The sequence below is a fragment of the Hermetia illucens genome, chromosome 3 (genome assembly GCF_905115235.1).
Source record: "Hermetia illucens chromosome 3, iHerIll2.2.curated.20191125, whole genome shotgun sequence".
Classification (NCBI taxonomy): Eukaryota; Metazoa; Arthropoda; class Insecta; order Diptera; family Stratiomyidae; genus Hermetia; species Hermetia illucens.
In genome coordinates, this window is record NC_051851.1 from 100,462,606 (window position 1) to 100,490,180 (window position 27,575).

At 40.8% G+C, this 27,575-nt stretch overlaps 1 protein-coding gene across 2 annotated transcripts in view; it reads right to left on the reverse strand.

The window, feature by feature from the left end:
- The window catches only part of LOC119653159 (neuropeptide F receptor), a 276,920-nt gene that overhangs the window by 43,770 nt on the left and 205,575 nt on the right, over positions 1-27,575 (reverse strand). For both annotated transcript variants that reach the window (XM_038057700.1, XM_038057699.1), the window contains one exon: positions 27,066-27,105. Coding sequence is in view for 1 of the 2 variants with exons in the window: in XM_038057699.1 (XP_037913627.1) it covers positions 27,066-27,105 (40 nt within the window). In the remaining variant the exon portion in view is untranslated. The remainder of the gene's footprint in view (positions 1-27,065; positions 27,106-27,575) is intronic.

Genomic DNA, 27,575 nt, shown 5'->3' on the forward strand with positions numbered 1-27,575 from the left:
GCATACCATATAACGTCGTATAAATGTGTCTCTCATATAGTACTTCACTCTCGTTGATAAAGCGGCTTAAGTGCCTTGTATGTCCCTGAAAAATAAAACACAGGGAAAAGAACCTATTCTTAAACAAACTAGTTATGCCTCATCAAAGAGTTTCTTTTAAATTATAGAAACTAAGGAAGAAACTAAATCTACAAAATAGGAAGGGCTTTTCACCAAAAATCTCAACCATTGCATTCACTCCCTAATAATGTATAATGTCAACAAGAACTTCCCGAGCAATCCGTATAAGTACGAGTACATACTACATGACTGTCTGCAAAACTATAGCACAATTATTTGCCAATTGTTTGTGACAATAAGCGCTTTTCTATATATAGATCCATATGTACGGACGTCGACTTAAATATGGCATGTTGATCCGTCTTTCATTCAGGATTCCTTGTTCACCCACTTATCGGAAACGCTTGACATTAAAATGGAGACGTTTTCAAACCCACAATACACCAAACCACGGAATTCTCCACAATTCCACTCAATAGGTTCTAGAAAGCAATTGTGTGGCAACAATATATGAATAAAGCAAACGCACTGAAAAGCCAGGAAAGCTATGATCACGGCAATGGAAATGGGCATTTCGCCATATCGTTAATGCTTAATGTTGCGGAAATATACCATCTTAGGTTATCTTTCTGTTTCTGTTTGAATTCAGACGTCTTATTTTTCGTCCACCTCAACCGGAATTGAGTTTTATCTATATTTTTTCTTCGAAAAAGCAGTAATTTATCTATTCATATAAATTTCTAGAAGACATTGTTCTGTCTATGTATATTTGTAAAACACTGGAAAAAGTCAGCCAATCTGATACTGGACTTCTCTTTTCGTTTTGAATGTGCGTGTTAAATTACCTAATTTTACAATATTCGTCACCCCAAACAATACCAGGTGCTCAAAGGGTAGTATAGGTCCCGGGGCGAAACATGGATTGGTACCCACGATGGAGCATAAAACCTGGGAAATGCCTGCTGAACCAACACCAACAGCTCTACTACCAAACCCTATCTCCACCTCCACGTGACCGCTGGGAGCTCTTTCTTGACGAAAAGCTGCAGACGGAGAAGGATGAAGGCGAGTCTCCCGCGCCTAAAAACGGGACAAATTGTACCAACTGGTCCTCCAGGTTGGGGGTTGGGTAGGGCTGACAACCCTACACGGAAAGCAACATGTTACGAAGCCACAACAGGAGCCTCGGATAGGACGGATTTTAAAACGACGGACCCGGCAACGACAAAGGAACAACGATTTGCGCATTTTCTCATGGAACGTGCGCTCCCTGTACAGAGATGAAGCTGATAAGCAGCTAGCCGATACCCTGTCCCAATATAGGGCTGATGTAACAGCGTTGCAAGAGATGCGATGGACAGGGACCGGTTTCCTGGAGAAGAGCCACTACACCATATATTATAGCGGCCATCCAGTAAACCATGTGCTGGGAGTAGGTTTCTTAGTCAGCCAAAAAATGAAACCTGCTGTTATCGGCTTTGAAAGCATAAGCGAACGACTATGCACTCTGCGCTTGCGAGGCAAGTTTAGAAATATAAGCCTCATCAACGTTCACACCCCTACAGAGGAGACTGCAGAGTCGGAGAAGGATACCTTCTACGAGGCAGTAGAAAGAACCCTCGAAGCCTGTCCCAGATATGATATCAAAATCATACTTGGGGATTTTAACAGCCAAGTAGGGAAGGAGCCCGTATTCAGGCGATATGTTGGCTCCCATAGCTTACACGAAAAAACAAATGATAACGCACTGCGGACTATTCAATTAGCAGGGTCACACGAAATGGTTGTTGGAAGTACCTGGTTTGCGCGGAAAGCGGTCCACAAACATACGTGGGCCTCTCCAGACGGGACCACTTTCAACCAAATTGACCACGTGTTGATCGAACGCCGCCACCTCTCAGCCTTGATGAATGTCAGAACATATAGGGGGGCCAATATAGACTCGGATCACTATCTCGTTGGCATGGTGCTCCGAGCTCGAATAACAATACCACCTAGAATCTCCTCTGACAATCAGGTGAGAGTGAACACTGAAGCCATCCACAATACAACCCTCTGCGACACCTATAAGAGGGAAATGGATGCCGCAATAACCGCAGTCAACAGAGGACCTGGAGATGAAGCATCAACTAATGATCTTCACAATCACCTGAAGAACGTTATCATGGATACGGCCACAAATATACTTGGCCCCAGCCGCAAAAGGAGTCGGAACGGCTGGTTTGACGATGAAGCTAGCAACGGAACGGAAGAATGTCGCATACTGAGTAATGTTGCATTCTCAAAGAACGCGGGCACGCGCAGAGACTTATCACGAACTCCGTCGAGCGGAGAAGCGACTTCACAGACGGAAAAAGGAAGCCTGGGAGAACCAACAAGTCTGTGAACTAGAAAAGTACAGGGAGCAACCGCACCAGGCGCGGAAGTTTTACCAACAAGTCAGCAGGATGAAGCCTTATACACCTCGATGCTCATCCTGCCGAGACAAAGAAGGAAATCTGATTTCCGACAGAATGGGCATATTAGAGCGATGGGTTGAGTACTTTGATGAGCTACTGAACAACCAGAACATCGGCGAGTTGGAGGTCCCGCCAACTGAAAACGACGGACAAATACTGCCACCACCAAGTTTAGGAGAAACAGTCCGTGCAATTCATCGGCTAAAAAATCATAAGTCGCCAGGAGCCGATGGAATTACAGCCGAATTGGCTAAATATGGGGGCGACCAGTTACACCAAGTGGTTCATCAACTTGTGCTCAAGGTATGGGACAGCGAATCAATGCCTGACGATTGGCAACGAGGCATAATCTGTCTCATACATAAAAAGGGAGATATCACACAGTGCAGCAATTATAGAGGTATCACGTTGCTGAGTACCATCTATAAGATATTCTCCACTATCTTGCTAGGCCGGATAGCCCCATACGTCCAGAACATCATTGGCCCATACCAAAGAGGCTTCACTCCAGGCAAATCAGCAACAGATCAGACTTTCTCTCTGCGGCAGGCGATGGAAAAACTGTTGGAATATGGACAACAGTTGCACCACCTGTTCATCGACTTTAAAGCCGCCTATGATAGCATAGCCAGGGTAAAACTGTACGCGGCCATGAGAGAATTCGGTATCCCGACGAAATTAATAAGACTGACTAGGCTGACCCTGATCAATGTGCGAGGCCAGATAAAAGCAGCAAGATCACTCTCAAGACCATTCGACATCAACAACGGTCTACGACAAGGGGATGCGCTATCATGCGTCCTCTTTAACCTGGCCCTCGAGAAAGTGATCCGTGATGCTGAGGTGAATGCAAGAGGTACGATCCTCTTCAAGTCCACCCTACTACTGGCCTATGCTGATATCGACATCATGGGAAGAACCACCCGAGACGTACAAACTGCCTTCATCCAGATCGAGCAGGCGGCGCGAGATCTTGGGCTGCACATCAATGAAGGCAAGACAAAATATATGGTGGCAACGTCAGCACCGAAGACGAATCAACCAACAACATCAAATCGCACTGGTCAAACACAAACACGAACAAGAATAAGGATAGGAGAATACAACTTTGAGACCGTTGACAATTTCTCCTATCTAGGGTCGAAAGTCACAACCGATAACAACTACGATGATGAAATCCGCGCACGGTTGTTGTCAGCCAACAGAGCCTATTTCAGCTTACAAAGACTGTTCCGCTCGAAACGTCTCACCATAGGGTCAAAGCTCTTACTGTACAAGACTATGATCTTGCCAGTCCTCATGTATTCCTCGGAAACTTGGGTTCTTAGCAAGAAAAATTGCGAACTCTTGGCCGCGTTCGAGAGAAGAATCCTCAGAAGAATTTTTGGCCCCCTACATGAGGATGGACGATTCCGTAGCCTACACAATGACGAAATCTATGAGCGATACCATGACCGTCCGGTTGTGGATAAAATCCGGCTCAATAGGTTACGGTGGGCGGGTCACTTAATCCGTATGGATGAAGATGATCCCACCCAGAAAGTCTATAAGGGCAATATCTATGGTAGGAAAAGAAGACGAGGCAGACCCTGCCTAAGATGGAGCGGTGGCGTGGGCCAGGACGCCAGACAGCTTTTAATGATATCGAATTGGTGGACCTCGGCGCAAAACCGGGATGTCTGGAGTTCCTTATTAAGGCAGGCCTAGACCGGATACCGGTTGTTGCGCCGTTGATGATGATGAAACAATACCATTTGAAAGCATACATTGTATTTCTGCAAGCTCAAGGAATATAAGTCAGAAGTGGCTCTAGCGGCTCAGTGGCGTCAAATTGATTTTACTGATAGAGCAACTCATACCAGGCATTTCTTACCGAAACTCTAAAGGACGACTATTCAAGAACAATTTGGTCAAAACTGGCCTCAGTTTTGACATTCGATGCAAGAGAAGGTGTGAACCGGCGACCCGTTCTCAGAAAGTACCTCACCAGAAATCTTGAAAAAGTTTCGAAGTTGCCACTGCACAGTGTCTAGGATTTAAAATACCCCCACCGATATCTGCCTTACTAAATTAAATAATAGTTTATTACTATGTGCATCTTTTTTAGAAGTTGACTGGAAACCTCCCTGAAGTATATCCTGAAATCATCAATTTTACAGTAATATACGCTATACAATATAGGATGATACTGCACTTAGAGAAAATTGCACTATTACCAGCAAAGTGATAATAGGTTGAAGCTTTGGCTTGTATAAATTTCCTTCAGTCGAAGCTTCGGCTGGATCTCCTTCAATTTTGAATGTCAACATCACACTACAGTGAATAGTCTGACATAATACATACATATATATACATTACGAGCTAGGTACAAACGGGATTAACGACTACTCAAATATTTTTCTATAAGAAATACGTAAAACCTTTCATACCTCAAGCGCCCAGCTTTCAGTTTCCGGACTTGCTATCATCATCATCATCAACGGCGCAATAACCGGTATCCGGTCTAAGCCTGCCTTAATAAGGAACTCCAGACATCTCGGTTTTGTGCCGAGGCCCACTAATGCGATATCCCTAAAAGATGTCTGGCGTCCTGACCTACGTCATCGCTCCATCTCAGGCAGGTTCTGCCTCGCCTTCTTTTTCTTCCATAGATATTGCCCTTATAGACTTTTCGGGTTGGATCATCCTCATCCATGCGGGTTAAATGACCCGCCCACCGTAACCTATTCAGCCGGATTTTATCCGCAACCTGACGGTCATGGTACCGCTCACAGATTTGGTCGTTATGTAGACTACGGAGTCGTCCATCCTCATGTAGGAGGCCAAAAATTCTTCCGAGGATTCTTCTGTCCAACACGACCAAGAGTTCCCAATTTTTCTTGCTAAGAACCCAAGTCTCCGAGGAATACATGAGGACTGGCAAGATCATTGTCTTGTATAGTAAGAGCCTTGGCCCTATGTTGAGACGTTTCGAGCGGAACAGTTTTTGTAAGCTGAAATAAGCTCTGTTGGCGGCCAAGAACCGTGCGCGGATTTCATCGTCATAGCTGTTATCGGTTGTGATTTTCGACCCTAGATAGGAGAAATTATCAACGGTCTCAAAGTTGTATTCTCCTATCTTTATTCTTCCCGTTTGACCAGTGCGGTTTGACGTGATTGGTTGGTTGTTTTTCGGTGCTGACGTTGCCACTTTATATTTTGTCTTGCCTTCATTGATGTGCAGCCCAAGATCTCGCGCCGCCTGTCCGATCTGGATGAAGGCAGTTTGCACATCTCGGATATTCTTTCCATGATGTCGATATCGTCAGCATACGCTAGTAGTTGGGTCGACTTAAATAGGGTCGTACCTCTTGCATTTACGTCAGCATCACGGATCGCTTTCTCGAGGGCCAGGTTAAAGAGGACGCATGATAGGGCATCCCCTTGTTGTAGACCGTTGTTGATGTCGAATGGTCTTGAGAGTGATCCTGCTGATTTTATCTGGCCTCGCACATTGGTCAGGGTCAGTCTAGTCAGTCTTATCAATTTAGTCGGGATACCGAATTCTTTCATGGCCGTGTACAGTTTTACCCTGACTTTGCTATCGTAGGTGGCTTTAAAGTTGATGAATAGATTTTGCTACTGGTGGGTGCAACAGTTTTTCCCGAAAATCTGATCTGTTGCTGATTTGCCTGGAGTGAAGCCTCTTTGGTATGGGCCAATGATGTTCTGGGTGTATGGGGCTATCCGGCCTAGCAAGATAGTGGAGAATATCTTATAGATGGTACTCAACAACGTGGTACCTCTATAATTGCTGCACTGTGTTCTATCTCCCCTTTTTATGTATGGGACAGATAATGCCTCGTTGCCCCATAACTTGAACACAAGTTGGTGAAGCATTTGGTGTAACTGGTCGCTTCCATATTTAATTAATTCGCCTATAATTCCATCGGCTTCTGGCGACTTATGATTTTTTAGCCGATGAATTGCACGGACTATTTCTCCTAAACTTGGTGGTGGCAGTATTTGTCCGTCGTCTTCGGTTAGCGGGACCTCCAACTCGCCGATGTTCTGGCTGTTCAGTAGCTCATCAAAGTACTCAACCCATCGCTCCAATATGCCCATTCTTTTGGAGATCAGGCAGGCAGGATGAGCATCGAGGTTTATAAGACTTCATCCTGTTGACTTCTTGATAAAACTTGCGCGCCTGATGCGGTTGCTCCCTGTATTTTTCTAGTTGAGAGACTTTTTGTTGTGGCCGTATCCATGATAACGTTCTTCAGGTGGTTGTGAAGATCATTTGTTGATGCTTCATCTCCAGGTCCTCTGTTGACTGCGGTTATTGCGGCATCTATTTCTAGGTGACATGTTATGCATTAGATTTATAGGGCGATTGCAATTGGAGGACGCAAGTAGGTTTTCTCAAAACCTTAAAATTAGTTTTCTGTCTCTTTGTCTGTCACACGCACTTTTCTCAGAAACTGTTCTACCGATTGACACCAAGCTTGGTGGGAGGACGGGAGCTGTGAACGCCCACGCATACAGTGAGTTATATCGTTCAACATATGTCGAACTTAGGGAGGGTGTCCATATATGCAAAAAAGGAATGTAAAATTTTGTTCCAGAAAATAGTCAAGGCTAAGTCTTAGTTTTGAAGCCGATTTGCGGAACGGGCAGTAAAGGAGTCAAGGGTCACTTAAATTGCCTACCCACTATCAGAAACCACCATCCAGGCTCCTGAATACCCTCTATACCGATATCTTCTAAACTAAATTTAATAATAGTATATCAACATATTTTTAAAATTTACTACCAACCCGCATTAAGACCTTTTTATTCAATAATTAGTACTGCCTATTTTTCAGGTTTTCTTTTAAATTGAACCTTATAAAAATCAGTACGTTGTTGGTCCGCCTACCTCTAATCTAAAACCAAAAGCGGGCGATGATGTACAGTAGGTTAAGAGTTTTACCATTGTAAATGAAAAAAAAATCTTCGCAAAAATAAAGACGCAAAGGTTCCGCTAATTTGTAGCAGTAGATCTATGTAAATCTCTGGCTGGTAATGTTGATTCTGTCTTCAATATCAAGGAACTTTTTTTCTGTCGTCAGCCAACATTTTGTTACTAGTAGCGATGTATCTCTAAGTAGCGTAAAAAGTTTCATCTTTCATCTTTATGAAAAAAGCGTTATATTCGTTAACCCTCAAAGTATCACAACCGCGAGCTGATACCTCCAGGGTTGACAAAAACCCAACTGTAATCCATAAGTAATGCATTGAATCCATTAATTTTCTCTTATCCTCCGTCAGAAGTGATTCCGAGCTGTATGTTTACTTTTCCACGAGCTGGAAGTACCATACCGCCAGATAACTTGCTTTCGCAAGAAGGATAGACACTATCTCCTATTCAAGCTTACCTCCATCTTTCTGACGTCCACCAAAAACTCTAGGCGAACCGCCATTAATTCTGAGCGACACGCCAACATCTGGTTAGCATTGCGATAATAGCAGCAACCCTCTTCTTCTGTTTGCAAGTATATTTGAAATCTTGCAGGGCTCGATCCCTTTTATGATTCTTTCCACACTCTTGCCAAATATGACGTTGGAAATGATCAATCAAGCTGGGAAACCGGAAGCTGGACGCTTCATGTATGAAAGCCTTTGTGTATTTCTTTTATAATGGCATTTGAGTGTGCATTTGCTCCATTAATACGTAGAACCTAATATATGCATATAATTTGTGAAAATATCCATTTGCAGTCTTGAATTCGCAAAGAAGCGACAATTGTGAACTATTATAACTTTGTTACTAATAGTGTGATATTATAGCCTAAAAAAACTTCGTGGCACTAGATTAAACTTAAGGGGGTTTCCAGCCAGTTACTAAAAATTATAGTTTTATATAATATTAGGCCTTTTGCATGTGTGGGGACCCCTCCTTAAATTCGATGTGCAATTTCGTAACTCACTGTATGCGTGAGCGTGTCAATCGCTCTGCGAGAAAAATGCATATGACAGGCGGAACGACATACAAACAGTAAACCGTTTTTAACAAGGTTTTGTTTTACACAACATACACACTTTTATATATGCATGTATATAAATTGATCGTACACATATTTCCGATTTACTTCGTGCATAAAAGTATATATATGTTGTGGAATTGACGAATTGATATGTTATGATGACGTCATACACGTTTTAGAATCCAGGAAATTTACACAAAATGTAGAAGTTTCACCTTCTATAACTTTATTAATAATAGTTGGATTTCCTTCAAACTTCCCAAAGTTATGTCTAATGTTATCCCTTATGTAGCTCTAGCGGGAACTTAAGTGGGGTTCCCGGCTAAATTTCTAAAATATGCTAATATACTATTATTAACTTTATTTGTACAGATATCGGAGCGGGATGTATTTTGATGCCTAGATTTCATCTTTTAAGATTTTTGGGTTGGACAGATTCTAAGAACCAGACCTTTTACACTTTTTGAGGGTCATACTTTCACCCCCTTTCTACCCTACGTATTTCGTACTAATTGAGCTCTTTCATTTGATACCCCACATGACTATATTCTGTGAAAAAAAATTTTGTACCCTCCATTCACATGTATGGGGAGCCCCCCCCCTTAAACTTAACATAAAATGGCGATCTATGTAAAGGGAACAATAGACCACACGTTCTCACCAACTTTCGTGACAATCGATCCAGCCGTTTCCGAATGGGAAACAGTCACTTGAGTAGAACTGTCAGCAGTGATCCACCTGACGGAGGCGACATTTCTCCGGTGCTCTGGTTAATAAGGCTAGACGAAATTCTACGCATATTGGACAGGAAGCTATGAAGCTCGTGACGTATGCTGGCGGCTTAATGATGTTAAGGATATTCCCTTAGGTTATGAGTGAAATCATGGAAAATGCGTTGGAAAAAGTATGGCTCTGGGAATCAAGACGCGGACATGACATAAATCCAACAAAGATGGAGCTGATCCTATTCACCACCAAGCCAAGGGTACCCTAACTAACTGTACCTTCCACGACTAACTGACAAAGGTTTGTTCTTTCCTTCAGCTGGTTAGATTCGTAGATCTCATCCTCCATGCTAACTTAAATTGAAGTTTGAACATAGAATTAAAGGCTGAGAAGGCCTTTATAGCCTTTTTCGCCTGAAAGCAGACCTTTATAAGAAAATAGAAGTCTCTGGCCAAAGATGGTACTCTGGATGAGGCCAGCCATGATTCGTCCCATCCTAACATATGGTTCTATTGTGTGGTGCCAGGAGCATAGCAAAGCATTCTATAGAACGAAGCTTAATAGAATTCAATGAAATGCTTGTGGAGGTACTACCGGGACTCTGCAGTCCTACCCAACAGATGCTCTCAATTTTCCCCTAGATACGACATAGTATGCAGTGCTGGCAGACACCGTGGATTCGGATGTTGAAGAGCGGAGCCCTACGGCCACACTAACACCACAGATGAATTATCTTGGGAACCCTAGGTAGTTTCAAGGGATAACAAGCATGTTAAACTTTAGTAGGAACTTTGCTATGGGATTTCTAACCTAAGTAGAGTATATGACAGGCCAGTTTTTGCAAGAGTATGACAGTATTCTTCACCGATGGATCAAAGAAAGACAAAGATGGTTTGTGGAGTCGGTGTTGGATACACACAACGTAACCTTGCCATACGGTCTCCCGGATTCGCCACTATATTCGATGCGGAAGTATTTACGATACTGGAAACCTGTTGATGAGTGGGGCATGGTCTCAGCCCTAAACGTAACACAGTCATTCTGACCGACAAGCGAGCGGCCATTAAGGACTTGTACTCAGTGATGACATCCTCCAGGCTGGCAGGAAGTGCATTTTTAGGATCACTAAGGAGATCGGGCTGTCGGGATAGCCATGCGGGTTGCTGTTCTTGAAATTTCCGCGGGGGGCATCACAGAAGCGGAATTTACTTGCACTACTTAGCAGCTGCTGACCTCAGATGACAAAGGCAGATCACCTTCCCCAAATCTAGGAGTGAGCCGATCGCAATAATTTTTGTTCCCAATGCATGCAAAAGAATACAAAATAATACGGTTTGCACGGGGCACAGGCTTATTGGATACCACGCCGGCAGGCTCGGCATATCCTACAATAAGCAACACAGAAGTTACGGAAATTTGCTTCCCTCAGATATTTGCTTTGTGATTGCCGAACTCTAGCTAGCCAGGCTACGGAACTTGATATTCTTCGAGGGCCTCATGGAGGTTTCTAATTGCTGGATAGGAAAGCTGATGAAGCTACCAAAGGTTTTGTGTATTTCTTCTGTAAAAACATTTCAGTGTAGAACTGTTCCATTTGCACGCAGCAAACAGCTTATAATTTATATGTATTTATAACGTCAAACTATTCACTTTAAGGTGATATTGACATCTAATCTTTTGGGTTGCAGTGAATTTACCTTAGGGCTACTACAACTAAGTCAGTAACACTATAATTTACCAACCTTGCCAGTATCATGCTTTATATCATAACCTATATTAGTGCGAATTTTATGATTTTAGGGTAAACTCAACCCTTCTTGAGTTGACCACTCAATTTGCAAAAGCGTATGGTAACACACCACACTATTATTAACTTTATTTAAAAAGATATCGGGTTGGAGAGCCCTCGATACCATATAGGAGCAAATTCGCTATTTTTGTTCTGATTTTTCTGTTGGATAGTTTCTGAGAAGGGGTACGTGAAGAAAGTGATCACTTTCGACAACCTGCCCTCCTGCACTCCACATGTTTGAGAACTTGAACTTTGATCTGTAAAATAATTAACACCCGCCTTTCCATCCTTAACATATTTCTTCGCTAAGTTTGATCGTCGCCCTTCACTTAACCTCTTGCTCCACTTGACTAAATTGCAGGTTTTCGTGTACTTTACTAAAGATGCCCCAAGAGTTTGGCTAATCGACACTGACTATTAGGTTTATGATTTATGTTAAACCTAACATTAAATTAGCTGTCATGTTCTCACTTCTTAATTTCAATGCCAATTACTTATTAATAAAAATTAAAAATGTTGTTTGCAATGAGTGTTCTGACAAATACCACACTTAAACAATGTTTTTCTTTGTTTTGTAAAATAACCTGCCATAAAAAGGATAACTCAGCTAAACATATTCTACCAACCATTCATTTCTTGGAAAAATTGCTCATCAATACATACCACACAAAACCGGAACTGATTGTCTCAAAATGTTCAGTTTTTACTTCTGTCTGAAAATAGGAATTTGCTCATAAGAGGAGAGTAACAGGCTCAACATTCATCACTTGAACTTCTACGTTGGTTGGATCGAAGCGCAGCAGAGCCATTATTGCGGTACCAAAACCAATAATTTGAAAACATTGAGTGTTGGCATCAATCCCATTTTGAGCCGAAACTTTTCAAAAACCCTGCGACTTTCTGAGTTGAGTTTATTACGATGTTTTCACGCCTCCCAACAGGTCTGATATATCGCTTTTCTCACTGTGGATCCAGCGAAGTGTGACTAGAGCGGATCCTTCCAAAACATATCTTATGTAAGCTGCCTTTCCATTCCCTCTAAAATGGGCAGGCATTTCTGCTTCGATACCGTATTTATCCTTATATTGCGTTTCTGCTCCGCTGAGTGTAATAGTTCAAGGAATCAGATACGGTACACTTCCCATTCGCTTTCATCTCCAACAAACGCTATCCTCCACTACGTGCTCCAAATGTGGATTTTCAACTCCCCGTGGTGAGTGAGTTCATTCCGATTTTATTAATAGCATATAACTGAACTGATAACGTTATTATAAAACAATATCCCACAGTATTAGCGAATGCTACAATCCCACAGCCTTATTAGTAGCTACTGGAATCTCTTTATATTCCATGACAACATCTACAATAATATCTTTCCTTTCAGAATATTCATACCGAAGAAGCAAATATACGACATTCATCCCAATGGATGTGATTAGCGTCCCTCAGTCCGCGCTTGCTTCAAATCCCTTCTACAGGACGAATACTAATTTGATTTTTCCTAGTAAGGCATGTAAGAAACCACGTCACATGCTCTGTTGAAAATCCTCCAGGCGTAGAATGGTTGGGATTTTTGAAGTTATTGTAAATGCGAATATTCATGAGCGTCAGCCCCAGGAAGTTTTTTGCGGCAACATGGAAGTTTGAAATATTTGAAAATCCAAACTAATATTATTTCCATATGAATACACAAAGCCTTTTCCCTATACTTTAGTAATTTGTTGGGGTAGCAAGCCTGAATAATTCCAATTCTTCCAAAGAAGAGATGGGAGCATGATTTGGCTGCTCCGACATTCCGCTGACAAAGGTTTGCTGAATTCTTTGATACGTGTAATAACAGATTGCAACAACAAATTAAAAGGATCATTAGTTTTTATGAGTATGAAGGCTTCTCACCAAACACATATATTTGGTACGTGGTCAACTGCGTTTGGGTGTTTCAACGTATTATTGGAAATTGGTGACCAAGCAAGTGGTGATGTTATTCCCACAAGTAAATTTTTTTCTCATTATCAATAAAAAGGAGGATAGCCGTCATGAGTACCCATTGCTATTTTATAATTAAGTTCCCATGATCGGGGAAATTTTTTTAGGTTGAAGGAGAAATACCTACTGCTTCAGTAAATTATCGCGTAGTACTTTTTACAAGTAAGCCTGTAAGGCAACATTAGATGAAAAAATTGGACACAAAAAGAATCATTCTAAAACAAGGAGAAGGGAGCGGTTCCTTTCAAGAATTGGAAAAAACACGCCGGTATTAGGAACTTCGAAGAAATTCCGACCTTGTCAAGTTTGTTCGACGTCAGTTAAGTTTTAGGGAAAAGTTGTCAATCATATCAACTCCTGGCACCTTAAAATTATCTGCTATTTCAACGGCAATTCCAATGTCAACTTAAATTATATCTGGCGTCCACACTGCTTCTGCCTTGCAACTTGAATTTAGATTTAAGTTCCTGTCCAAGTGCTAGCTCCACCATTCCAATCGGCAAAAACTAAGGGAAGCAAAAATGGGGGAGGAACCAAGGTCGTTAACAAAAAGGCGAAGAAGAAAGAAGGGTACGAATTTACCCCGAGCAATTGTAGTCTCCAGCAAGTGCAATTTGTCGTAGGCGGAGATATTGAAAAATGTCAAAGGTGACGCCGACCTAAATGATCTAGCATGCCAGCAATATTCAAAGGACCCAGAAGGGTAACCTCATTTTTAAATTGAAAAAATCCACTTTGGGCAAAGCTGATAGCTTTTGCACCCAAGTTGGGAATACACTTGTGGGGAATGCCACAGTAGTGACACGAAAATGTGAGGTCTACATACAGTGGAAGAACCTCAACAAAGTAGTATAGAAAAGCATAGAAAAACTGTGGCAACACTCAAACGGACGCGTTGTGACTATCAGTGGAGGCAGTGCAGAAGTCATTGCCGACCGAAAAAGTTCGAATCATTTCATCAGGGAGGTGCTTCAAGTGATTCATGTTTGGTCGTTCCATGGCGACATGTGCTGGGAACAATGATCGGTCCAATTTATGCAGAAGGTGTGGGAAGAAAGGCGATATTACCTAAGAATATAAAAGAGACCGCAAATGCTAATGAGCGAAGGAAAGGAGGGGCGGAAATGGTGAAAGCCCAAAATTTAGGAAAGTGTTGGCTGCAATTCAATCATTGCCAGGTCATTAGAGATTTACTTGAGCAGACCACCTACGAATGTAAAATGGAATGGCAATTTTCATAAGTGAACCCTATTGAAGCCGTCACGGGGCGTATGGGTTACAGATTCGACTGGTGGATCTGCGATATTGGCATGCGGTTGACACACCACAGAATATACTTCAAAACAGGGACGTACTCCAAAAAAGATTTCCAGTGGCCCTAATATTTGAGACCTTGAGTGAGGTAGTTCTCTATCAGATGTTTTTACGCAGTTCGATATAGTTCTTGCCAACGAAAGTGATCTACACACTTTTCGGAAAGGCAGGCCCACCTCAATCATAGGCCTAAAGTTTGTCAACCCTGCACTGGCGCGAGGAATGTCCTGGTGAGTCAGCGAACGCTATACCAACAGCGATCACCAGGGCAGAGCAGAAGCATGTTCAAAGAGAAGTATTTCTGGTTGGTCTGGAAAAATATTGGATGAGCAGACCTTAATGGAGGTGCAGTCAGGCCAACCTAAAGAAACAATCGCCCCTACTGAAAGAGCCCTCCATGTGACACCATGCATCGCCAAAGCCTATGACGCCTCCATATCTAGGAGCTGCTCATTTGTCAATAGAAGATCAAACTACATATAGATTAGTGAACTCACCAGCCTTTGATCAGACTGCCATCAAGTCAAAACCGTGACTCAGGCCTCAGCGCCTGTAAGGAGTCCGACAAAACCTTCAGTCAATAGAGACGAGCTGCTGGAGATTTGCAGTAGAATGTAAAACCGCAAAGCCATGGGTATGCATGACATAGCGAACAGGACCTTTAAGCTTACCATGAAATTCAGACCAAACATGTTCCCCAAGTTGTTCAAAGGATGCATGCCCAAGGGTATATTTCCTATGGCATGGAAGCGGCAGAAGTTACTGCTGCTGAGGGTGTTAAACCTCCAGTTAAGCAATACTATTACAGACCCAAGAGGACACCAGGAGTCTGTCATCTCCGCGGGTGTCCCACAGAGCTCTTTACTGGGCTCACTGCTGTGGAACGTCAATAGTGCTCTTCCGGTTGACTGACTGTTGTCGCAAAGCATCTCGCAATTGCTGAGTTATATTCATGATTAATGCTGGTAAAGTTGGCTAGAGGGTCCTCATCACGAAGTGCTGTTAAAAAAATTATACCCATATTCAATTTGCGAATCAGATCATCACTTCCAAACCGACCATCAAATACTTGGGAGTGGTGCAGCATCCTTGCGACAAAGCAACTACTGGCATGGCCTTGGCAAGAATCACGTCGAATATATGGAAGGCCACGGTATAGCCATTGTGATGAGCTCGATCTTGTCCTATGCAGCACCAGTTTGGGGAAAGCATTGCTGGTGTCATTTATCAGTCGCAAACTGCGTGCAGCCTAGAGAAGAACACCCGTAAGGATTGTTTCACATAATGCAGCGTTCATCATCTCCAGAATAATGCCCATTAATATACAGGGATATGAAATGATGAACATATGAATCGTCAGCTCCATCTCTCCTTTATTGCAGACGAAGAACGCCGAAAGAGAGAACGATTTGTATATAGTTGGTAAGAGCGTTGGAAAAGCTCGTTGGACAGACACTTCCATCCCTGCCATCAAATAGTGGTCGGAGAGACGGCACGCTGGTATCGAATATAATCTTACCAAGTTTCTCACGGGGCATTCAAAATTGGACACATCACTCGAATATCCAACTTACGATGGGAGGGACCCAGATGGAAGTCGAGAGGAGTTACTAGCATCTGGTACGGAGAATACTAGCAGATCAAGAGCATTAGAATGCAATCAACTCCATTATTGGATCCTTCCAGGGTAAACTGCGAAATGAAAAGGAGACAAGAAAAGCATCGTTACGTACGCTGCGTGACGAAATAGCTTATGGTGGTTCCACGAGGCAAGGAGGAAATTCTGTTCCCAATTTCCTGCAATGCATCCCGGAAATCGTTTTTTGAGGAGGCTCCGTTTATGGACCTAACTTCCTTTTCGTGTGGTGGGATTCATAGTTGGTGGTTCTTGAAAATATCCTGCCACATGTGCATTCCTTCGTGAATTTTCCTATGAAAAACAGTTCTCTAGTCAATTACATCAGGTTACCCCCATGGCGGATAATAGGTTATCCCCTTTGAACATGAAGAACAGAAATTGGAATCTGACGTTATATGTAATATATAGGGGAGAAAGGCACCCATGAAGGCTGTATAAACAATTTGCTCTTGACAAGTATTAACACGAAACCCTCCGAAAAATAGCTACGTACGTATAGAGGAGTACTGAGAGATGCTAAATGCACCAGCTTGTCATAACTCCGTATAGAAAATTGTCCATAAAAACCCTGTAATGAAGTATGGCTTAGCCGCAAACTGCCCATAAGTATCCTCTACATGGAATCTTTAGAAATTGTCGGCTCATATTACTTGCAGGCCAAAACACTAATGAAAACCAGAAAATCTGGAGCTACAACCATTTGCCGGACAATGTGAAGCAGACGTGTAAATTAGAAAAGTCAAAGTGAAGTGAATGGAGGGTGCAATTTTTTTTACAGAATGTAGTCATTTAGGGTATCAAATGAAAGGTCTCAATTGGCACTTTTCGAAACTGGTCCCGTATTTGATACCAGGTGAAAGGTATGGAAGTGAGGGCTCAAAATATAACGCACAAAAAGTGCGACAGGTTTCATTCTCAGAACATATCCAACCGAAAAATCTGAACAAAATCACTGTAGTGTATCTAAACGAAATCTAGGCCTCAAAATACGTCCGGTTCCGATATCTGCACAAATAAAGTTAATAACAGTACATTACCATATTTTAGAAAGTTAGCCGGAAACCCCCCTTAAGTTAAGGTAGAACTACAACTCACTTGTATAAAGGACAACATAAGGCGCAATTTGAAGAAAATTCAACTATTATTAACAAAGTTATTCAGGGTTGGTTTTTGGGATATTTGTATTTCAATATTGATTACTCCAGGCAGACATATGTGTGTATGTCGGTATATATGTGTGCTAATGAACTTTGCCGGTATTTAATCCAGATAGATATATTAGTACATTAAACCGACGGTATTAAATATATGTACATATGTATACTTTTGTTCATGAAGAAAACTGGAAATATAAATACGATCAATTTATATATGCATGGATATGAACAGTATCTATGTCTGTAATATGTACGCATATCTTGAAGTACGGATCGAAAAATGTGCGTAGAAGTTTCTCACATAAGATGAACACAAAACCTTTATACCGGAAGCACCCAGTTTCCGGTATTCCGAGTTGTTTTATTTTGGCTAAGAAAAATCCATCTGTAGTCGATGAGAATGCAACCCGCTTTTGGTGTCGAGTATTTTCATCACGTCAAAGAGGTTTACATAAGGAGAAAACAACATTGGAATCCGCTTTTTTTATTGAATATATCATTAGCCTAGCTATCCCTGAACACGCTGTAGAAATTGCAAAGCGAAATCTGTGGTACTTTAGATTTGATCGAGGTGGAAGCAGTCGATTATCGATTATATGAGTATAATAATGTCCAAATTTGATACAATTCCGAATTTCAGAAAAGTATGTCAAAAAGGTCTTCTAATATCGTTATAACCATGTGGGGTATTAAATGAAAGGTTCGAAAGGTACTTCAAGAACCCGTTCACACCGAAAAATTTTTAACAAATAATGGTGGTCCAAACAAATGGTATCTTGGCCACAAAATACTCTCTGTTACTATATCTGCTCAAATAAAGTTAAAAATAGTGCATTGTTTTACGGTGAGCAGAACATTGAAATTCTCAATCAATTTGTATATCTACGAAGTGTTATTTTTTCCGACGGTAGCACCGAATTGGCTGTTGCCAAACGCATTAACAGCGCTAGATCCACTTTCGCTCCCTTGTCTACAATCTAGAACTGCGGTAATGTCAACACGAAGCCCAAGCTGAGACTGTTCCGTGGTAGTGTTCTTTCTGTGTTGCTCTATGGGAATACACATTGGAAGTGACCCTCATTCTTACTAAAAGCTTTTATTGTTCGCGACTTTGAAACATGGGCGGTGTTTCCATGGTCAGACAAGAGAATTCGTTCAATAATATGTAATTTCCCTCTTTTTCTCCCATTTTGACACCCCTTAGCTTTCCTAATTTTATACTTCCAATCCCGACATTCATATATATCCAGCATCTAACAATTAATTTTAGTTAGTTAAAGAAAAACTAAACAATTGGCCGCTTTCACCTTAACTCTGAAGAATTCCAAATTTTATTTGTTAATAATTTTCGGATGGTGCAAGCAAAAATGGGCAGGGTAAATCGTTAGGTGACCCTCATAAACTTGGCCATAATTCCTATTGCCTATATTACCTATTACTGGATGTAAATAAAGCGATTGTTCTGTGTTGGGACGAATGTGCCACTTGTTATGCAATGCAAACCGTTGTAGTTTTCCCATTTGCTGGGTCAACTTCGAAGTTCAAGGTCGAGGTCCGCAAAAGTGACAATTAGCGGGAACGCAAGTTAGGTTGGCAGATGATCTGCTGGACGCAGGACAAGCGAGATTGTTTTTGTTAGCAACGAAGTGCAGTTCTAATGGCAGGAATGGAGTTCTTGGATGGATTTCTCTCAACTGGAGTAAATTTATGGTGGCTGAAGTGAATCAAAGGACTCCAATTCCATAATTGGATTGAGAGCCCGAGTAGTGAAGAAATCTCGTTCGATGCCCAATTCATTCAATTTCGCCATCGTTTTCATTGATTTGTGACACAGTCTTGACGAAATAGCACTTTGTTTTTCATCAAATGGGGCCCTTTTGCTGCGACAATTCAAACGATCAAGTAATGCTATATAATAGTCGCTATTGATGGTTTTTTGTCTTCTCAAGATAGCCGATGAATATTACACTATGCGCACCCCAAAATACTGGTGCCATAACCTTACCAGTCGACTGTTGCATGCTTTGCATGTTTTGCAATCGGTCTACCACGTGCAGTCCACTCAAGTGCCGATCGTTTTGATTCTGACGTAAAATAATGCAGCCATGTTTCGTCCATCCATAACGATGCAAATATTCGGGTTTTTCATGGAGGAGGAGCTCAAACACTGTTCAGAATCATCAACTCGTTGCTGTTTTTTGGTCGATTGTGAACTTGCGCGGTACCCACTTTGAACAAAGCTTTCGTATACCTAGACACCGATGCACGATATGTCCAATATGTTTCTTTGATATCTTTAGAGTCTGAACTCATTAACTTCAGCTTGCGGTCATCCAGAATTTTTTTGTCGACTTTTTGATGTTTACGTCGGTAACAGCCTCTGCGTGCATCGTCCTCAGTGCTCATTATGCCTTAGCAAACCACTTCTCAACTGTTGATTTTTCTGATACAAAGTCCGAATGATGTTTACCAAGCCAAGGCTTGGCTTCAGCAGTTTTGGTTTATTAACAGGCGAAATTCCTTTTTATCCATTTTCTTCAAACTATCACAGTTGCCATTATTATTGTTGATTATTTTATAATTTTAGTAGTTCCTTCTAAACCAAACCCTTTCGAGCTCTCAAAGGGTTGGGAACTTTATCCGCTATCGGAAAAATCTTTCTTTCTTTATTTTTAATACTTTTCTCATATCTTTATTTGGCTGGAATCACTCTCATCTTTTTTTTTAAGTTTCTTTCTTTTGACATTATTTATAATTTAATAACGAAAAAAGGACAAATTTTATTCTTTAATGCTGAATGCGATATGATGAATTTTAATGCCCCAATCCGCAGAAGTATACTCGATAAACTCCGTGTTAGCTCAAAAGCTGGCTTAGGTTGAAACCTACTTCACTGTCGGGTCACTCGATCTAACTCGGGATACCCTGTACGATTCTGTGATCCCATCAGAATCTCTCTCACTCGTTCAACCGCTCGTACCACCCAGCAAGAGTTTTGTGCCAACAACCGCCGACAAGCAGAAGATTCTCCGGTGAAATACGTTCCATCATAAAGACGTGATCCTTATCTCGACAGATTATCAATTGGAATCATTCCTGTTATCACACCGGCCGCTTCGTCCGATATTGTTCGATAAAAACAATATATTCAGAACGTAGTTAGACAATATGCGACTCCCATTTTCCTTCTCTTTGCTTTCTTTTCCGCTGCATCCACCCACACTGGTACTGCCTATAGTAGAATCGAGTTGACGACCCTTGAATCAAGCAGGTGACGGCTCGGCTTTTGGCTCATTTATATTTCGGGGCAAACTCACTATTAGCGCTTCGGTGTTTTATATGAGTGCATTTACCCTCTGATGTGTCTACTATTTTATCTCCTTACAAATGTACTATGGACCTTCCCAAACCAAATTGTGATATGATATGATAAAATAGGTGCTGATGTTTAAAGTGTAGTCCTGTGTTTGACATTAATAAGAAGTGTAATTCATTCCGATATTTGCAAGTACTTATGAACGCACCACAGTGTAAGCACGCACATGGTACGTATAAACAAAATTTCAAACAATCCATTAATTTGCAGAATAACAACAAACTTCGAAACACTTGTATACATCATCCCCCAGTATTGTGATTGTGAAGTTGAGGGGAGTTAGAGCATGAGCGAGTTACACACGTGTCAGAAGCTATAGTATTGTAATTTTTATTGATGGTCCGGAAATCACCAAGGGTTTCTACTCGCAAAAACGTCAGTAACTAACCCTATATTTGTGTCGAGGAAATACTTTACAAGACAAAAACCATGGAGTCCTTGCCAGTTGTATCTAAATTCTGCCCAAAAACGTCCTCGTAAATCGACTAGCTGAGTGTTAGCTATAAGTTAGCGCCATACTGTACGACCTTCGTCCGGCTCTGAATGGTTAGGAATTAGGAAGTTGTACTACCGAATCCATATGGAAACAAAGGCAGATATCCTGAATACAAATTAGCTTTTGATTGCAGGTTTTAGTGAAGAATTCATGTTATATACAAATGGCATTGAGTTTCGTTAATGTAAAACTGCCGAATCATCCAAGGAACTTTCTTTGTTCATCGGATACAAATGCTCTGTTCGTGATATTTTCTACTAAAGACGTGTTAGGAAATAGGAAAATATATGGTTGACGATAAAGATCCCTCAATGACGTAGTGGAAACTGGCATCAAACTAGTTGGAACATTCCAATCCAATTTATTCTGTATCAATTCATTTCGCAGATTTCGTAGAATTTTCACTATATACTGCTAACCAGATTTTGGAATCGTCGAATCCTTTGCAAAGAATTTGATCAGACGAAATTTGTCTTTAAATTAAAATTATAAGGAAATTCGCAATAGAAATCCTTTTACCTTTAAATATATACCCGGTTTTCACCACACAAGTTCCTCTTCAGATGGGACCTTCCGACGTTTCTGATCGCAGAACCTATGCATGATTGACACACCATTTTTCCAATAGAAACCAGTCGGATACTTTAAATATAGAATTTTGCGCTTCCTGCTTAAAAAAATTTTTTTCCTATATATCGTCCAGTAATTTGAACCAAACAAGCATGCAATCATTATATACAAATGTATTTATGAATACATGTCTCTAGAATGTCAGAGTTTCATTTGATGCAGCCGTTCGAAAATGTCTTACTGAGCAGTGCAGTGTCGTGACCTATAAATAGTCTTTCTATATAGAAACAATTTAACAGTCAATAAATTAAAAATTACCTAATATAGCACTATTGACTTTATTTGGGCAAATTTAGTCCAGATTTCATTACGAGACATACGCGTCCTTAGACTGTGAATTGGGGTTTGAAAATACCTTCAAACTATTTCAAGTTTGTTATCAAACAGTTGGCAAATAAAAGGGATAGGGGATGTTCGATAGTAGCCTGGAAATTTACAAATTTAAGGGCTACTGAAACGTCAACAGCGCCTCGAATAGAGACTGGCCATACGACTACGACTTTTGGCCAGCGAAAACTCTTTATGATTGATTTCTGATCATGCGCTCCTCACCAAGTTATCGAGGGTCCCCAGAATACTGGTTTTTTTTTTCAACTCAAACGAAAATTCCACCGATGTATGCTGAAAATTATGGTCCTAAATAAAGTGAGATGGTGATATTTTGGAGAGAAATCTTCACCTTCTTGGTCCACTGTGCTTTGTAAAGGCAAGCGATAGCAGACACGAATCCGGCGTTATACTGCTTCTGAATAGAGCAAAGCGCTCTCTCTTCACTTGACTGCCAGTTTCTGATGGGAACTTGATTGCAAGAATCCGGTTATGGATAAGAACCATCATAATTGTAAAATGCCGTGCAACAATAGACATCTTCGATATAGTAGAGAAAGATGCTTTTATGAGCAATCACTCGCAATTAAGGAGCGGCTTGCGAAAAGTGATATTGTCACGATGATGAGTGATCTGAATGACAAGGTGGGCTACCAACACCTTCCTGGTCACGTCTTTAGCCTTCGACAACGCCTAACGCCCTGCCGCAGGTTTGTTAGGCTTTGACTGAGAGGCCATCCAGGAACATCACTTGATGATCGTTTACCTTTACTTGCGCGTTGCGCGAGCATGGGGACCTCATTAATATTAGGTTCCGTCCGCTTTGATTACAACGGGCTTGAACAGGTATGCGCGAATTCATATTCATTCATATTTGATGCTTTCTTTTAATTAATGATCGTATACATACTGAAAATTGGTTGAACTAAAATGAAGATGATTCATTTTAGTTTCAAATGAGATGCGATCGTGAAATGATGGTTATTGAAAAAGTACATTCACGCCAGTGTCAACAACAAGGAACAAATGCTACGGAAGCATGTAGAATTTGGTTGAAAGTCTTTAGTGAAGGTAAAGTTTGCAACAGAACATGCAGAAAATGGTTCGAAACCATTTGAAGTAGGTGATTTTGACCCTTCGGATAAGTCACACTCCGGGTGACTGTCTGACGACGATTCTTTTAGGAACGAACCCATATCCGGAAACTAGAATTGACGTAGAAATATTCGAGATGGGTGACACATGAATTAAGTGAGCACAACTGAGAATATCAGGGGCTAGACGTTTCAGGTATGAGAGTTTTTGTGTATATAAAATTATTTGGGCGGACATTTACCTCATTTTTACCTAGCTCGTAATGTATATGCATAATTGCGGCATACTATTCAATTTAGCGTCACACTGACATTTAAAATATTAGATTGCCCAATTTGCACAAAAACGTCCCATTATAGCTTTGTTAGTAATAGCGCGACTTCCAGCATCGATTCCATATCAGTACATAACGGGCTGTTGAGACGGGACGGAGAGCTAAATTCGGAGAGGTACTGCCAGCAGTTGTATAATTTTAATCGAAACAACGAAAACGGTTGGCGATGCTCGACAGGAAGGATATCATATTGCTTCATAATAATACCAGACCACATGCTGCCTTAAGAACTCGTCGGAAATTAATTGAACTTGGTTGGGAAATTCTGCGGCACCGTATTCTCCAGACGCAAGCGGCTAGACGTGCGACCAGGCGTTTTTAAGGTTTTGTGTAAACACAAAACCTTATTAAAATCGGTTTATCGTCTGTCTGTCTGTCTGTCTGTCCGTCACACGCATTTTTCTCGGAGACGGTTATAGCGATTGACACCAAATTTGGTAGAGAAATGGAAACTATGAACGCTCACACATACAGTGAGTTACATCCTTTTACGTTGAATTTAAGGGGGGGTCCCCATACATGCAAAAGGGGAGTGTAAAATTTTTTTTCATCAAATATAGTCATGTGGGGTATCAAATTAAAGGTCTCGATTAGTACTTTTCGAAGCCGGTCTTAGTTTTGACATTTCTTGGAAACGTGAGGAGTGCGGGGGGTTGAAAGTGATCATTTCTTTAAGGGGGCCATTCTCAGAAACTACCAAACCGAAAAATCTGAAAAAAATCAGGAGGCTGCCACTATATGGTGCCTTGGCTCCGAAATACCTTTCATACCGATATCTGTTCAAAGAAAGTTAATAATAGTATATTACTATAATTTTTTGTAGTTGGCTGGAAACCTCCCTTAAATTCATTCGCGGCACGCAGTGATGTAGGCTATAATGTAGAGCATGATCATATCAAGTTTGATGGAAATCGCACTATTACTAACAAATTTATAATACGTCGAAGTTGTTGCTTCTTTGAAAATTGAAGACTATCAATGTCAATATCACCCGAAAATGGACATATGCATATATTACATGCTACGTACTAAGAAATACACAAAACCTTTCGTATCTGAAGCATCCAGCTTCCGGTTTCCCGACTTGTTTGATGTTAATATGAAGCCGCACGTGCTTGTACGCACTACACTACAAATTTCAAAGCAGCGGTTGAATAAAGAGCTGCGGTTAGCCGCTAAATCGACTGCCTGAAGTAAAGCATGGATTCAATATTTCTTTTTTCTATTCAACTGGAAAAGCGGTATTTTCCCATTGATATGCCTCTTTGATCCATTTTTCCACTATCTCTCTTCAACAAGACTATCTTCTATCTTGTGTTTTTAAATGCAAACTTCGTTCCCTTCATTCAGTGATTTTTACTCCCAGTTCTTTAGTACTTGCTGCACGTTTCACTGCTCTATTCAACTCAATATTTTGCTGCCTCGTTTCAACCTTCTGAGTTCTCCTTTAATCTGATTCTTTTGAGATTTTCTTTCTATTTAAGATAGTTGTGTATTTCAAACGATTTTGTTCTCTTTAATAGTGTTTTGTGTCCGGATAGCTGAATGGTTAGAGCACAAGGCTGTCATACGGAAGGTCGCGGCTCAAATCTCACTGGTGGCAGTGGAATTTGTATCGTGATTTGACGTCGTATATCAGTTGTGAATGAGTACCTGAGTCAAATCAGGGTAATAATCTCGGACGAGCGCAATGCTGACCACATTGCCTCCTACAGGCTATCCTGTAGTATACCGTTACGGTCTTGAATGAAGTACTCTAACACACTTCAAAACCCTGATTCAATATGAATTGTGGCGCCAACGATTATTATTATCATCATTACAATAGTGTTTTGTAGTTTTGAGTAAATTAAGCTTTTGGGATACGACTGTGAATTTTTATATCTTTTCTCAATTTATTCAGAATAAGATATTTTCAGAGTAAAATCAATAAATGACAACTGTCAGAATATGCTAAAAATTTTCCTTTATTCATTCATTTAATTAATTTGTTTTTTAATTAAATTTGCAAAATAAAAAGAAAGAAAACTTTTAAACCTTAGATGGATAAGAAAAATTACAGAAAGTATGGTAGCTAAGCAACCATTTATTTTAGAACAAATTCAATCCTCAGCAAGCTTCCTTATAATTAATACCATTAGCATTTACCTAGTAGCAATCAGCAAAGTTGGTTGGTTGGTTTGCATTATATTGAACAAAATCTGGGGCGGCGAAAATTTGCAGTGTTCGTACAGTATTTAAGGACATGTAGATATATGCGTAGTACGGCCTAAATTTCTATTAGTTATAATCGAACGCACAGTAAAATTTCAAAAAGAGAGCCAGGAAAATGGTAACACTATTAAAGGGGACGGTATGGACTCTAAATTACGGTTTCCATAGGGACAAGTCGTTAGTAAATGTCTATGATGAAAAAGAAAGTGTCTATGATGAAAAAGTGGGGTGACAAAGAGAATCATATTTCCACAGTTGCGCGACATCGTCGTCACTGAAGATTGTGAAAACATTAAGCTTGGTATCAACGAATGAATAGTGGTTCGTTTCACGTATCAATAAGAATAACCATTTCTGAGCAAATGAGTGGACTGTCTGTCTGTCTGTGTAAACCGAATTTAATAAAATTTTGTTCAAAACAAACCTTAAAAACACGAGAAGCATTCTGTTAGAACTACACAATCTATGCAGGAAGCGAACATGATCATTGAGGGAACCCATTCAAAGTTAATGAGGGCTTTACAAAGGGAGCGCATCCTTCCAGTTGTCCTTGAGAACCTCTATAATGCTTACTTTATGCGCAGAGGACGCATAGGAAAAAATAGGGAAGCAGAGAACTATTCGAGCAGATGTTTTTGGATAAATTTAAACCCCCCGAAGTGCCAATGTGTTTTCTTCTGATGAAAAAAAAATTTACCAAAACTAAAAGACCAATCGCAGAAATGGCTAGAAGCCGTCGTTTCATACACATGAAATTTCCATCCAATGTCATGGTTTTAAATAGGTTGAGCAACGAAGGGCATATTATGTCACCACACACTTTTGCTCAAGGACTTCCGGTGAATCCCACCGCAAACATCAAGTTTCTAGAGAAAGTGTGAAGTCCAGAATTGGCATATGTAGGGGCAGAGCGTGGGTACTTCATCAAGACTCCGTCCCTTCAGGCAAAGCGATGACGTTACAAAATTGGAGGGTCGATAATTTACAAGGCCCCACCACACCGAATTTATGGTCGCCTAGTTCTGCAGGATAGATTGTTACATATGGAACCTAATGAGATTGAGACTAATAACCATTCTCATACGCTCATTATGATCAACATGAATAAGGAGCATTCAATTCGGACTTGCAATCGTTTCTGGCACCAGATGGGGGAGGTAGTTGCCGTTAATGGAGATTTCCTTGAATAATTTGATAGTCAGATGATAAGTCAACGTTGTATAAACTCCCGTGCGATTCTACAAAATTTTAGTAAAAATATAACCAAATTAATTTTACTATCAACTTGTTTTCAAATGCAATACGCACCCTGCATGAAAGCACCCTGTATATGTCCAAAAGCAAACTAAGGACCAATCGGCCGATCAATTCTCTTTCATATATTTTAAAAGTGGAAAACAAAGTATGTATGTATATGTAAACATTCACAAACAACTTTTAATGATTCAGACTCACCACTTACAATACACCAAAGCCAACATATATGTATGTAAATCTGAAAATAAAAAGAATTTTATTAAAGGAAATCGTATAGGACATCCGCCACCAACTCAGTAAAAAACAATCGATTGCTTGGTTTTCGACAGAGAAAATATTTCCCAAAAATATTCAATGGAAGTTGTTACTATGCAAAGTCATGTGTGCTCGACTCCCAGTCAGATAAAAGCGAACTAAGATACAAAGATATGCCATTATGTTGTGTACATATGTATGTAATATGTAAAGGGTTTTCTAGGCCGATTGAAAAACTGAAATTGAAATTTTTCTTTCTCTCCCAAGCCTTCGAAGGGAAAATAAGTCGTGAAGAAGGACTGATCGAACGTTTGTCCCATTGTTGAACTGGGTAAGGGGAGGAATTTCGCCAATAACTAATTTGTGAGCCCAATGGGGGCCAATAGGTTGCAGCAGTGTCCTTTTTCTAGCTTATGAGTTTTTATTTACGATAGTGATTCAATCCCATGAAAC